The sequence below is a fragment of the Grosmannia clavigera genome (assembly GCF_000143105.1).
Source record: "Grosmannia clavigera kw1407 unplaced genomic scaffold GCSC_89, whole genome shotgun sequence".
NCBI lineage: Eukaryota > Fungi > Ascomycota > Sordariomycetes > Ophiostomatales > Ophiostomataceae > Leptographium > Leptographium clavigerum.
The window spans coordinates 939,317-953,298 of record NW_014040569.1 but is presented as its reverse complement, the minus strand read 5'-3'; the positions used below and the strand labels follow the sequence as shown (position 1 = coordinate 953,298).

Genomic DNA, 13,982 nt, shown 5'->3' with positions numbered 1-13,982 from the left:
CAAAACGAAAATGGGAGACATGGGAAAGACAAAGTATGAGATTATATGATAGCGGATTAAAAGACGCAAAGCTTTTTGATATTGCGTCAACCGACGGTTGAAACAGTACACGAGGACGAAGGCGCGAAAAGGGGATTGAAAACGACCAGACGTCGGCTTCCATCGCATGGTCAAGAAGCAAAAAACAGCAAGTAAAACAGACAACCCCATACAGAAACCGAACGGGATGAGATGCCAACATGGCCGAGAGACATCGCATATTATAAAACGGAGTGGTATGCATTGTATGCTGGGTATCAGCGCAGCATGATAAAGTAATCCGTGAGAGCCTGGCAGGAGGGAGTAAGGAAGGTATGCGTGGAAGGGTAGAATCGTTAATATATGGGACCTTGTGGCCCCATGGCAAGACCGAAATGACGAGATCATTACATCCTGCGCCTGATCATGACTGGTGACCAGAATGCTGAGGCATGGCGTATTGGTTGTTGCGCTGTACGTAATTGGAATAGGCCAGCGCCTGATTGGGGTCCATGGGCACACTGGGAATGTAGTTTGGTGCCATGTGTGCATTTGGTGGCAGTCGTGTCTGCTGCGAGGCTAGATGGCTCGGGCCAGACTCCTCAGGAGATTCTACCTGGTTGGATTCTTCGACGCCGTTCTCGCCAGCGGACGCGGGTTCCGGCGCGTTCAGGCAGGCCTATGGGTAGATACAACGATTAGCATGAAACTTCCAAGTACAAAGTATTTGTCTGGTGTCAAATTATGAATGCCTACCTGGATCAGGTTCTTTCCTTCCGCCTTCGTGACGAGAGGCTGCAGCTTGGGCGTGGTAAAGGTGTAGACAAGACCAGTTTCCGAGACAACCAGCAGCAGGACTTGCGTGCCAGTGAGAACCGACAACTCGTAGGCCTGGGCAAAACGCGTCAGTGGATACAGAGATCATCAGAGTGGAAACACAGGCCGAAGCCGTCAATGGGAGGGGAGCTGCGAACCTTCTTCATGATGCCAGCCTTACGCTTGGAAAACGTGATGTGGCGACGAGATTTATCGCTGATAAACTTGATCTCAATCTTGCGACGCTCACGACCTCCCTTCTCATCATCATCGTCATCGTCGTCCATCACGGGGTTGCGAGGACGCTTAGTGCCACGGCCCTCAGCCGCCGCGCCGTTGCCGATGGACTGTGACTCGTCCAGCTCATTCGGCGTGGACTGGTCGTGCTGCTCAGCGATGTCGGCCATTATGTCAGATTGCTGTCTCTTCCCAGACGGTCGTAATAAAGGTTTCGACGGAAGGTGCGCGTTGTGGGCACGAAGGCACGGACGTGGTCGCGCTCTCGAAATAGGGAAAAAGGAGCGAGAGAGATCGTGCAAGAGACTAAGCCCTTACGGTATCACGAAATGGGAAGGAAGGTGAGCAGAAGGTAGCAGATGCAACGAAAAGTGCGAAGCTGGGCAGTGGAGTGATGCTGTTTTGAGCGTTGTGCCGACGGGCCTATACTGGATATGGGTTTGCGTGGAGAGGTTTTGGCTGTTAGGTTGTCTGTGTCGCAAAAAAATGGTTGGGTGCTGGCCAGCCTGAATCGAGACTGGTACAGTTCAGCCTTTTGGGATTGCACGCGCAGAATGCGTTCTGGTGCTGCTTTTCTTGACAGGAGGACTCAGATATACTGTCCTTTATGGCAAGGTCCTTTTTGATCGGTTGCTTTTTCGTCTGACCGTACTGATTTTTTTTTTTTTAAAAATAAGAAAAAGGCACAAGAAGCCGTTAGGACAGGGCGGGTAGTAGAAAAGAGCAAGAAGGGTTAAGTTGAAAGTTATTTGGGGGAAAGCGGGTTTCTTTTTCAAGAAAAAAGAGAGAGGAGGGAGGTTTTGTGGCACGCGCAAGGGGGGTGGGAGAAGAAAGGGAAATGATGTGCCCTTGTCTCGCTGAAGAGCGTTAATGAAAACGGGCAAAGAGCAGTAGCCAGGAAAGTGGTCACAGGGGCAGGAAGGAACAATACAGAGACTGATAGGTATCGACGGCGGCGTCGGTTTGGGGGTGGGTTTTAGAGCCGGCCGGTGGAGGTTGGTGGCGGCTGGGAATTCCGCAACAGCAGAGGTTGAGCGGGTAAGCACGCTAACGAGCAAGACAGAGCCAACGGCCCAAACAGGGAAACTACGGTCCAGCTACAAGGACGGGGAGACGTGAAAGGCAGTACGATAAGGCAAGCAGCAACAGCCGAATGTCCAATTAGTATATTGAATTTCATTTCAAGCGGAAGCTACCCGGGAGCTGCTCCTGCCGTTGGAGGAGATGACAACTTCAGCTGCTATGTGCGAGCGCGTACTGGTAGAGGGGTATTAAGCTTTTGCGAACACGGCCCAGCAGGCAGCAGAAGGGGTGGGTGAATTGAAAGGGGAGTGTGCAATGATGTATAGCAGGGGTAATGCAATTCGTTGGATAAACACTTCGTAGTGTGGGACAGACGAAAGACACCCTGCAGACGGGGGGAGGAAGCAGCAGCGGAGAGACACCGGTACGGCACAAGCAAGATACGCAGTAGGTGTACATACATCGTAGCATCGAAAAGCTTACCGTGCGACGAGGGGAAGGAACGGTGGTGAGGATGAAAAGAGGCAGTGAGGGAGGGAAAGAGCGTGGGGAGGGAAGCGAGTAGGCACGAGTGGTTGGATTGACGTTGCCGAAGTAGGGAAGGTGGTAGGCCGGGGTGTCGACCGGGATATGTGACAAGGGGAGGAGCAAAGAGGGTCGCGCACGAGTTAATAGCGTGCTTTAAAGGAGGGGGCCACGGCGTGCTAGGATCTCTTAGGGCCTGCTGGCCTGTTAGCACGAGTATGAAGCACGATACTATGTATGATTTTCCGCACACAAAGGCTGTGTCAAGGCCGAGCGTAAGTGTGCGGACGAACGGGGGACCAAATCCCGGGTACACACCCGAAGGCAAGGCGCAAAAGAAAATGAAAAGTCAGAATTGATAAAAATACTACTATGTAGAGAATAGAGGCGTGCTCGGCCATCGACAAAAGGGTGTGAGCAGTGTCCAGGGATGAGTGTTGCTAGAGGGCAGAGGTCGACGCTGATTGGACACTGTCCGTCAACGTGCCCGCGACCCGCCCACCGATGCGGTTTTTGTACTATGTACGAGGTAAGAAAGATACATACGGAGGGAGTGGTAAGAAGGACGACACTTGGCCGTGGTAATGGCGCGCTATTGTGGACTGCGACTGTCAGTTGAAGGCCACCGTCGCTCTCGTCCATTATCCTTTTGGCTTTCCCTGTACACGCGTATCCTTCTCCCCACCCACCACCTCTTCTAGGCAGCGTTGTAGCCCGGCGTGTCTCGACCAACTGATGGGGCTGCAGGCACTGTCTCTGTCGACCAATGCAGTACTCTGTACTAATGCATGGCAAGGTACGGAGTACGCAGTATGTACATACATAGTACTAGCATGATGTCTATCCTATTTATCAGCCAGGTACTTCTACATGCACAGCCGCCGCTTTGTTGTTTTTGCTTCCCGTTTTATTACCATGCACTCGTATCTTTTTCAGCTTTTGCCCCATACGAGCATCGCAACTTGCCACGGTGATATGCAAATAGCGGGTCCCTTGAGTGTGTAAGATACGACGTACTCGTAAGGCAGAAAGCATCCCGTTGCAACCTATATTACACCATTCCTTTTCAGTAATTGGCAGAGTGCTTGAAATAACCCCCCCCTCCCCCCCCCCAATGGTGCTTATGCGGAGTATCAACAGTTAATACTAAATGGGTGGGAACGAAGATTCCCGGAGAGCGAGAACAAGCAAGAGTACCCGTAACTTTGCTCCGTGAAGGGCACAAAAATGAGCGAAAGGGGCTAGCCGGCTAGTGTTGTAAAGACCTCAATAGACTGGCCAGGTAGCGCGCCGAGCGAAAAAGGGATAATAACACAGTGCCCCACAGGAGCACCACAAGCAAATGACAGCAAAATAATTTGGAGCCGAAATGTGGGTCTTAATGGGGTGGACATGGTCAGGAGGTGCCCAGTGCGAAGGCCAGCATGGCCTTGTCCAGCGTAAGAGTGTGACTGCCGATTTCCATCCGAATTACGACAACAAGGCCTCCAGTCTCGAGCCTCTGAGATCGGCCGCCCCTCAGGTTTCAGCTTGTTTTTGGTTAGAAGGAATACGGAGTAGCAGCACCGGGAGGAACGGATTGCCAAAACCACTTCCCGATTCCCGCGGATACGATTCGCAGGAAGCTCCGATGCATGCCAATGGGTCACTGAACTCGTGGTCGCTTGTAATTATACTTTTCCATATCTTACTATGTAGTCCGTACGGTACTCATGCCCCGTGCTCATGGCTACGGAGTAGTAGCGGAACGCGAGGCGGTAGAAAAAAAATAGAAAAAAAAGGTAGGGGGGATAGAAAAAAGGTACAGCTATCAAGCGCGTAAGCCTTCCGGCAGGTTGCCGTAAGGACATGCAATTTCAATGATTGCTGCCGCCGCTGAAGACGGCCTGGGATACGGTCAAAGTACAGATACGGAGTAAGAATGCAGAAGATGAAAACAGAGGGACCACTACTGCCATGCAGCCCGCAGGGAACAAAAGCGGCCGGGCGGCCGGGACACGGACGAGTACATTCGCGAGAAAGTGGACGAGTATGGTAGACAGTATGTGTAATCTCGGCACTGTTTACACACTGTGAAATCTCACACACAGCAGCATGGGTAGGGGAGACCCCAGATGCCATCGGAACCGCAGGATTCTGGGGCAGCTGGCAGAGGGAAAGCGCATATGTCGTGGGATAGCCGTGATTGCATGCTGGCGTCGGCGGTGAAAATAAGCAAAACTAGCATGTACTATTTCGGAAGTGCGAGTACGAGTCTTACGACCCGGTGGGAGAATGAAATGGCTAGTCGCGGCGAAGACAAGCCAGTCGAATCGAAGTACGAACTGAGGACCCGTACGAACTCGCCCTCGTATAGGATAACGTACCGAGAGCCCGAGCTGGTATCTTACTTGTCCTTTCGAGCTTCTGTACGTGCGCTTGCGGGTCTTTCCCAGAAGGTGCAGCTCTTCCTGTGCAGAGTATTCTCTTACATGCAAGCGGTCCAGAGCAATCTTGGCGGAGCTTAGAAAACCGGGGCGCCGTCTCTCAGTTGGCAGGAAATGCGAGAGATGATCTCGAAGCAAGCTCGATACCTACTCCGGATAGGCGCTGGCAGACGCTCAGCAGCGAAGCCGCTTCTAGTATAGGCCAGCCCCTGGCTCCAGGCGTTGCCGTGCTGTCTCAATAAGGGAGACTAAACGGGAACACAGGCTGCCACTGCCTCCAAGTGAGTGCTCGTGTACAAGGCTCGCACAGTACTTTGACTCTTTCCAGATACCATGGTGGCGGCAACTTCCAGCCTCCCGGATCGATGTGTGTGAGCGCCATGCAGAAATGGGAAATTACCTGTCCTCGACGGGCCCCACGCTTGTCAACGAGTGTGAGTGGATCGACCAGTGTCAAGCTCGTTGGCCAACGTGCGGAGTCAATCGATGAGGCCTTCATGCAAGCGAAAAGGAATAACAGTGAGAGACTCCGTAGCATGGCGCACGGAATGACACTGTGGCCCGAGAAATGGGTGATGAACCGGAACGAGCTTGCAGCGTGCAGGATAGCAAAACGGGGGTGCGACGAGGACGATGAGGGGCATGGGAGGAGCAGAGACAATGGAGGGTCGCTATGGCGTGTGATTCGAAGGAGCCCAGGCAGAGGAGGCCCTTTCATGGCCGTGGCGATTTTCTGAGATTTTGCGCGGGTGCATTTAACTGGATGCGACGCTGGGAAATGGGGGGGCGATGGCCTGCACGAGGACGGAGCATTCTTAGGGGCAAAAGCAATCATTGGTGCTTTGTAAGGCGGAGCTCGGACAACCCTGGGCCTGGTATTCGATGCTCGGCCTTCTGGTTGGTGGCTCCCGTGCAGCTTCCTGCCCTGTCTCGACGAGAGCAATGGCGTGTCTGACAATGCGACCATGCGACAGTGTGCAATGTCGAGTGGCAGGCGGAGACCAAGACACACGAGAGGCTTGCGGGCGACAGGCGAAGAGCCTGGAGCCCTGGAGTCCTGGAGCCCTGGAGCCTAAAAAGGGAAAATATTTCACTCACGCTGTGCCGGTGCGATATGGCGTAGCTCCCTTCCAACGACCGTTATCAACCCTTTCCCCCTCTCCTCCCCAATCTCCTAAGCCTCCTTCAGCAAAGCCCCAACGCGACCCCCCCCTTTTTACCGGGGCGTCAGGGCTGGCAGGAGACCCTGTCCGTTTGCCGAATGCCCCTTCACTCGATGAAGAAAGGTGGAAAGCGGGTAGAGACGCTTATGGCCTAGCCTCGAATAGGAATGGCGCTCACGCCCGCGTCTACTCGAACTCGTATGGAGCACGATCCGGGTGCTAGAGACAAGAGATAACAAATTGCGCTTTGGCGTGAAAAAAATGAGGAAACCAAAAAGAACAGGAAAAACGGGGGAGGAGGGGGAGAGGGCAGGGCCGCGAACAGCCGAGGACGGCGTGCGAGCGTGCGAGAGCGTCTCACCACTACTGTAAGATACAACAACCGGCTTGTAACATACCTGTAACTCTCTTGGTCGGCGAGCCTAAACAGAGGCGACCAAAGAGCGGCTGGAGTGGAGTTAAGGAGGTTGGGCTGGGGAGGAATTACGAAGTAGTCTGCAAATATATGCAGCTCTTTCTAGCAATACTGTGTGCAGCACTCTTCAGATTGCACATTACGAGTACATCGTATGAGCCTAGCAAAGCAAGTCTGTCTGTTTCCTGCAAGTCCGTGACCACGCACAGTGGGGCATGCTATGTATGCGTGCGGCAGGAGCAAAAGCTGGACAGGCTGGCAATGGGAAAAAAAGAAATATGACAATCTTTTTGAGATATCGGGAAAGAGCATACTGGCTAGAATAGGAAGCAACCACCCCTTTTCCTCCCTGGCAAAACAAAGAAAAAAGCACACATCCGAAGCACACACCGAAGAAAGGGCACTGTGGCATTGACGTTGTCTTTCCACGTGCCGAGATCTCCTGTCCAGGTTGGCCTGGTCAGCACTCCTCCAACGCACTCCTTACTGGTGCAGGCCCCTTCTTTGTTGCCTTCCAAAACACATGTGCATATGGCAGCCTGCAAGATGTTTCAGGCCAGCGGCAGAATGCCGAGGCGATGCGGTAGTCGGGACACACGAATGAATTGCGCGTGACCAGAAGCAGAAGCGAGATCGGTTGTGCCGGCAGAGCAGTTGTGATACTTGAATTGAAGGCATTTGCGCGCGCCTGTGTGGACTCTCAGACTTCACCACTTGTTTCGATCATCTGCTTCTTCTTCACGGACTCTGATTTGTGCTCGTCGATAGGATCAGCCACCGGGTGCTCAGCCAGCACGTCGCCGTGCTTGCGGTATGCGTCTTCCATGTCCCAGCTAAACGGACTGCTGGTCGAGAAGAGGGCGTCGATGGACTCAAGTGAGCGGTCGGTCGTTTCGGGATAGACTTTGTTGGCTGGTCAGCAAACAGCTTGCTCGACAGCTGCTCAGTAGACGACTTACAGAAATAGACAATCGGGATCCAGAGAAGGTTGAGCCCGGCGAAGAGAAAGTACGTCCTGTTCTCGAGCTTTGCAAACATGATGGGGTTTACGAGCACGGTCCAGCCAACGCCAATGGCCCAGCCTGTGATGCCAAAGCCATTGCCCTGGGCACGCATATCGGAGGACCAGATTTCGGTGGGGATCAAGAAGGCCACGGTGCCCCAGGTAGCCGCATAGCAGATGTTGAACAAGAAAAGCATGGCCACGGCGGCAGGAGCAAATTGCGACGCCTTGGCGGGATTGTGTCGAGAGGCTTCGTAAACGCTCGCAGCGACGAGGTTGACCACGAACAGGCCAAAGGCGCCGTACATCAGACAAGGCCGGCGGCCCAGGCGATCGACGATCTGGGCACTGATGATGGTGCCGACAATGCCGATCGTGTTCAGGCCGCCGGCGAGGCCGTTCTGGGTCAGGGTGTCGTAGCCGGCAGCGGACAGCAGCACAGGTGAGTAGGCAGTCACGGCCGTGATGCCGGTCCACGAGGCCATGATCTGCAGGATGATGCACAGCCAGGCACGTCGGCCGAGATGGTGATTGGGCTTGCCACCGCGGCCAGCGAGGATCTTGGCGAACTGGATGGGCGAGCTCTTCTGGCTCTGCTGGGCGACGGCGACAATCTCGAGGAACTCGTGATGCACTTGATCGTCATAGCTGCCGCGAATGTGCTGCAGCACCTCGCGGGCATCATCGAGGCGACCGACCGAAGCCAGGTAGCGCGGGCTGTCGGGCAGCATTTTGACGCCGACCAGCAGAAGAAGGGCGGGAAAGCATTGGAAGGCCAGCAGGAAGCGCCAGCGGACATACGAATAGCCGCCGTCGACAAAGGCCAGGCCGAAGGAGAGCCAGTAGGCGATGGAGATGCCAAGGTAGTTCGCAATGAAGACGTAGCCAAGGTAGCCGCCACGGTGTTTGGCCGTGGATGTCTCGGAGATAAGCACGGGGGTGATGCCGGTCAGAGCGCCGGTGCCGATGCCCGTGATGACACGAGCCACGAGGATGAAGTTGCTGGACTGTGCAGCGGCCTGCAGGGCACCTCCGACGAGAGAAAAGAAGGCAGCAATAAAGAGGCTGGCGGTCAGTAAGACGCAAAGTAGTTGGATAGAAAAAGAGACGGTATACCCATTGATGCGACCGATGCGATCGGCAGCCCAACCACCAGCAAAACATCCAAAAATGCAGCCGAGGTAGTAGACAGAAACGATGCCACCCTCGTGAACGGTATTCGTGATGGTGCCGTCGGGCAAGCCAATGCCGACAGTGGTGACATAGGTCGGGGCAGAGTTGACGCCGCCCATGACGCCTTGGTCATAGCCCTCGAAGAAGATGCTGATGAGGGAGAAGACCTGGATGGCAATGTTGAGCTGGCGCGCCGAGAACCGCTTCCAGGCGGTGGTGAAGCCCATGACGGCGATGCGATGGCGATAGTGCGGTGAGAAAGCAAGGCCAGGAACCGTTTGCCCATAGGCCGTCTTCGTTGAGCAACAGCGAGGCTGTGACCTGTGGATCGTAATCGTGGTACCGCAAGTGGCCCAGGTGGGGTGCGACGGTGGATGAAGGCGGCAAAGACATGCTCCAGCCCTGTGTCCCCGCAAAAGGAGCAGACAAGAGCATCGTCGTGTATGGAGACCAATCTTCCGAAAGGGGATCCCTTCCGAAAGGACCATACAAGATACATAGGCTATGACGTGTGGCCATGGCCTTGGAGCCTAGCTTTCGGCCACTAATACACTGCTCCGGAAGGTGTGAAAGGACCCGCGTCGCCGTTGCGACCATGTAGCCGCTTAGCCGGGGAGCGTTTTTCTCCTGCTGATATAGTGCGGTGCGGTATCTCTGTGGTGGTTGTCTCTTGTGATGCCACGAGATCACGGGCAGGCCGGCTAGAAGCCGGAGGAAGCGGAAGGCGGGATGGGGGTTACTGTTGTTTCCCCCAAGAAGGTGCGACGGGACGCTTTCTCTCGCTCTTTCCTTCGTTGCACCCGTCGCTTTACTCTCCCCATTTGGCGATACAGCCGACACCAAACTAGCAGCCAACAAAGAAAGCCAACAATCGCAATAAAAAAAACGAGTTGTGACGGGGATTACACAGACACGAATAGTCCTCTCCTAAGCAGCCCCTTCCGACAGAGTGAGCAGTCGCAAACACCAGCATGGCGCCGATAGAGCTCACGGTGTTGGGCATGAACAGCGGCACATCCATGGTGAGATCGCCGGTGAAAGCATCGCAACAACTGGGCTAACGATCTCCTTGCAGGACGCGATCGATTGTGCGCTATGCCTGTTCCGGCAGGAGACACCACACTCGCCGATGCACTTCTCGCTGCTGAAGCACGACGAGGTGGCGATGGACGGCGAGCTGAAGAAGCGGGTGCTGGGGATCATCAAGCACGACCGGACGTCGGCATCGGAGCTGTCGGAGCTCAACGTGCGGCTGGGTGAAGCGTTTGCGGCGGCGGCGGCGACGTTCTGCCGCGAGCAGGGCATCAAGCTCGAGGCGCTGGACGCGATCGGGTCGCACGGGCAGACGATCTGGCTGGACAGCATGCCGGCGGCGGGAATTCCACGATCGGCCCTGACGATGGCCGAAGGCAGCATCCTAGCAGCACGAACGGGAGTGACGACGGTGACAGACTTCCGGGTGAGCGACCAGGCAGCAGGACGACAGGGAGCGCCGCTGATAGCCTTTTTCGACGCATTGCTACTGCACCACCCAGACAAGATGCGGGCGTGCCAGAACATTGGCGGCATTGCCAACGTGTGCTTCATCCCGCCCGAGGGACCGGACAGGGCGTACGACTTTGACACGGGCCCGGGCAACGCGCTGATTGACGCAGTGGTGCGCCACTACACGGACGGGGCACAGGACTTTGACCGCGACGGCGAGATGGGGCGCCGCGGCACGGTGCACCAGGACATGGTCGACCGATTTGTCGGCAAGGTGCCGTACTTTGCGTTGGATCCGCCCAAGACGACAGGTCGCGAGGTGTTCCGCGACACGATGGCCGACGAGCTGGTGCGCGAGGGCGCGGCGCGGGGGCTCTCGGCCGACGACGTCGTCGCCACGGTGACGCGCATCACGGCATGGGCGATTGTTGACCACTGGCGACGGTATGGACCGGAAGCCTCAGGCGGCCGCCCCGTCGACGAGGTTTTTCTGTGCGGCGGCGGCGCGCTCAACTCCAACATCATCGATTACATGCGCGAGCAGATGCCGGATGTGCGCGTGTTCATGCTGGACGCAGCCGGGATCCCGGGCGGGGCCAAGGAGGCGGTGACGTTTGCGTGGCAGGGCATGGAGGCCATCGTGGGCCGCAGCATACCGGTGCCCGACCGCGTGGAGACGCGGGAGCCCTACATTCTCGGAAAGATCAGCCCGGGTAGGAATTATCGGCGGGTGATGAGCAAGGGGATGGCGTTTGGGAGCGGCCTAGACAGCCTGGAGCCAGTCAAGTCGATGGTCAACTATGTGGACGGCAAGGTGTTTGACAACAAGTGGAAGTAGAGAGGAGATATAATTGGACAGAGGGACGAGAATGGATAGATAGGCGAGGTTGAATAGAGCGGCAAGATTGGTTAGAGGATAGCATTTATGGACCAGATACGAAGGTCTCTTATATGGAGTAGAAACGAGATCAAAGAAACGACTTGCGGTTGTAAAGCGACCAGGTTACAATGCAATTTGGGGCCCACAAAAAGCACAACGCTCAGAAGGAAAGGTAGCTGTTGGACGCAGCAAAGGGCCAGGTCCAGTCCTGGAGAATCTCGTCCGGCAACTGGAACTGCTGGTTGAGGTCTGGGGGGAGAGAGGGAGCGGCGGCAGACGGAACCCAGGAGCCGGCGTTGTTCTGGTGGTAGACAGCAGTCGGGCTGTTGACGGGGATGGAGACGACAGCGGTCGGGCCGCTAGCCGGACCGGGGGACGTGTTGACGACCATGGGGACAGACATGAGCGGAGCGAGCGTCTGGACGGGTGGCGGCGTGGGCAGCAGGTCCTGTTGGCGGTGGTCGAGAGCAACCGAAGATATGGACAGTCGTCTGGGACGTCGGCCGTTTCCAGGACCGTTTCCAGGACCGTTTTCGGTAGACAGTGACGGCGGTAGTCGTTGGCTGGCGACGTAGGCCTCAAGGCGGGCGACGAGGTTGCGCAATCGCTGGCCGGCGCCGGCGCTGCGGTGCAGAAAGGCCTCAAGACTTTCGAGCAGGCCGGCCATGGAGAGGAGCAGCTCGCGGATGAGGCAGCAGGAGGCCTCGGACAAGAGGCCTTCCATGACGGAGCCGAGGATAGCGCCGATGCCGCCGATGTGGTAGATGAATGGGGTGCTGATAGCGCGAAGATACGAGGTAGGCACGCGATGAAAGATTTGTAGGACGTCGTGCACGACGGCGCAGCGCTGCTCGAGGCTGGCGGCGTCGGCGTCGAGCGAGAGGTGGACCATCTGCAGGAGGCCGAGGGTGGCCTGGATGTTGGCGGCCTGGAAGCCGTACACGTCGCGGGCTGGCTCGCCCGTCGCGGGCTGCAGCTGCTTGAACACGGCCGGCAGGGTCGCGTACATGGCCGCGACCCGGTCCTGGCTCGAGGAAGCCCGAAAGGGGCGTCTCTTGGGGGAGGTGGAAGTGGACATGGACGTGGACGTGGCGGCGGTATCACCAGTCACGTGATCTGTGTCACCATCGACCGCGAGGGCGAACCGGGACGACCGTGACCGCAGCCGGCTCAGGTTGTGCTCCAGCACGCGGTACAGATCGGTGGTAAAGTTCCAGCCGACCATCCAGCTGGGCGCAGGGGCAGACGCGCTGGCGGGCAGCGGCGGCGAGGCGGGCGAGAGGCCAGACCAGGGCGGCAGTTCGGACTGGCCGGTCGGATAGGCGACGCGCGCGTGGCTCTCCTGGAAGTGGATGCAGCCGTCCCAGATGATGGAGGAGTAGACGTCGAGCGTGTAGATGGACCAGTACAGCCGGCGGCGCTCCTCGATCTCGGCGGCGTGCAGGCGGGCCGGCCAGTTGGCCTCGTCGTGCCACTGGTTGACGGCCATGAGGGTGAAGTAGAGCCCAATGTACTTGTGCATGGACGCGATCTTGGCGTCCTGGATGCTGGCAATGGCCAGCAGCGCACAGCCGCGCAGGTAGTCAAAGTCCTGGCACTGCAGCATGTCGTGCGGCAGCGCCTCTTCGGCCGCCGCCAGAAACACGGCGGCCGGCAGGTCGACCGCGCTGGTGGTCGTGCAGCCCGACCGGCTGCTGCCAGGCGTGCCGGCCGTGCTTGTCGAAGCAGGAGCGGCAGAGCTTCCATCCGTCGAGAGGGCACCGTCGCGGGCGCGAGCCGACGCCAGCGCGCAGGCTGCCATGACCGAACAGAAAAAGGCGCGACTGCGTACATGCTCGAGCATCTCGAGCCGTCGTTCGACTCGGACGGGATCGAAAAACGGGAAGCTATCGAGTCAGGGATGGATGACAAGAGAAGAAAGAAGAAGAAAGAGAAGAGAGGAAAAGAAAGAAAAGAAAAAGAAAAAAGAAAAAAAGAAAAAAAGAAAAAAAAGAAAAAGAAAAAAAAGAAAAAGAAAAAAGAAAAAGAAAAAAAAAGACCCAGGCAACGCACATCGGATACACTGTCTCGTGGTAGATGGCAAACAGCCGCTTCAAGGCCGGCGTCACCGTGTGGGCAAAGGCCTGCCAAGTCGGGCTGAGTGGCTCCGTGGGCACGGCGCAGTCGCCCTCGTCGGTGCTGCTGCCGGTGTTGCCGTCACCGTGGGCCGACACATGCGAGCTGCGCGTCGGCATGTCGTCACCGGACATTGTGCGCTGGTGATGGCTATGGCCGTACAACTGTCCGTCCGGCCGGCTTGGGAACACGCCCACGTCGGAATGTCCCGGCGGCGGAGGCGAGCCCCGGCCCCGTCGAGACGGCCGTGCATACGTGCAGGGAATGTCAAACTCGGCACAGTTCTGGCATCGATTGCCGCCAGCCGGGTTTTCCTGGCACTTGATGCGCCGCTTGTGGCAAAAGTCGCCTGCTTGCGTATCAGACACCACAGTCGATCCACGACAGACAGGAACAGAACAAACAGGACAAACGAAACACATAAGAGCAAAGGGCACACGTTCTTACAGGCTTTGGAGACGCGCAGGAGGCGCCGTGGCCGCTGCGCGGACATCTAGACCGATCGGCGAAGAAATCCAGCCGCTCGGGGCTCGGGGCGCGGGAGCGGTGCGAGAGAAGCACGGCTCTGGGACGGCGACATGCACGAAACGCTGCTGCTGCCAGGCTCAATGGAAAACGGACGGGAGCAGACGAGGCCAGCGAAGAAGGCTGCGGGCACAAGAACATCAGTCATCCTACGCTGACAGTCACGTGCAACGTGCCG

General features: G+C 56.9%; 4 protein-coding genes across 4 annotated transcripts; 1 reads left to right on the top strand and 3 right to left on the bottom strand.

Annotated features, from left to right (window-relative positions):
• Positions 1–442: 442 nt before the first annotated feature.
• Positions 443–1,241, bottom strand: CMQ_5649 (mads box transcription factor mcm1; the record flags this gene model as incomplete). Its single annotated transcript, XM_014313236.1, has 3 exons — positions 443–697; positions 775–909; positions 993–1,241. The coding sequence occupies 3 exons, from the start codon at positions 1,239–1,241 to the stop codon at positions 443–445; spliced, it is 639 nt and encodes a 212-aa protein (XP_014168711.1).
• Positions 1,242–7,323: 6,082 nt separating this feature from the next.
• On the bottom strand, positions 7,324–9,026 carry CMQ_5744 (major facilitator superfamily transporter sugar; the record flags this gene model as incomplete). The annotated part of the gene is made up of 3 exons (XM_014313331.1): positions 7,324–7,526; positions 7,583–8,691; positions 8,743–9,026. 3 exons carry the CDS (start codon positions 9,024–9,026, stop codon positions 7,324–7,326), a joined length of 1,596 nt encoding a protein of 531 aa, XP_014168806.1.
• A 744-nt stretch (positions 9,027–9,770) lies between these two features.
• CMQ_5733 (upf0075 domain containing protein) lies at positions 9,771–11,122 on the top strand (the record flags this gene model as incomplete). Its single annotated transcript, XM_014313320.1, has 2 exons — positions 9,771–9,821; positions 9,875–11,122. The coding sequence occupies 2 exons, from the start codon at positions 9,771–9,773 to the stop codon at positions 11,120–11,122; spliced, it is 1,299 nt and encodes a 432-aa protein (XP_014168795.1).
• A 202-nt stretch (positions 11,123–11,324) lies between these two features.
• Positions 11,325–13,772, bottom strand: CMQ_5523 (c6 zinc finger domain containing protein; the record flags this gene model as incomplete). The annotated part of the gene is made up of 3 exons (XM_014313110.1): positions 11,325–13,050; positions 13,217–13,628; positions 13,727–13,772. The coding sequence occupies 3 exons, from the start codon at positions 13,770–13,772 to the stop codon at positions 11,325–11,327; spliced, it is 2,184 nt and encodes a 727-aa protein (XP_014168585.1).
• Between the last annotated feature and the right edge of the window lie 210 nt (positions 13,773–13,982).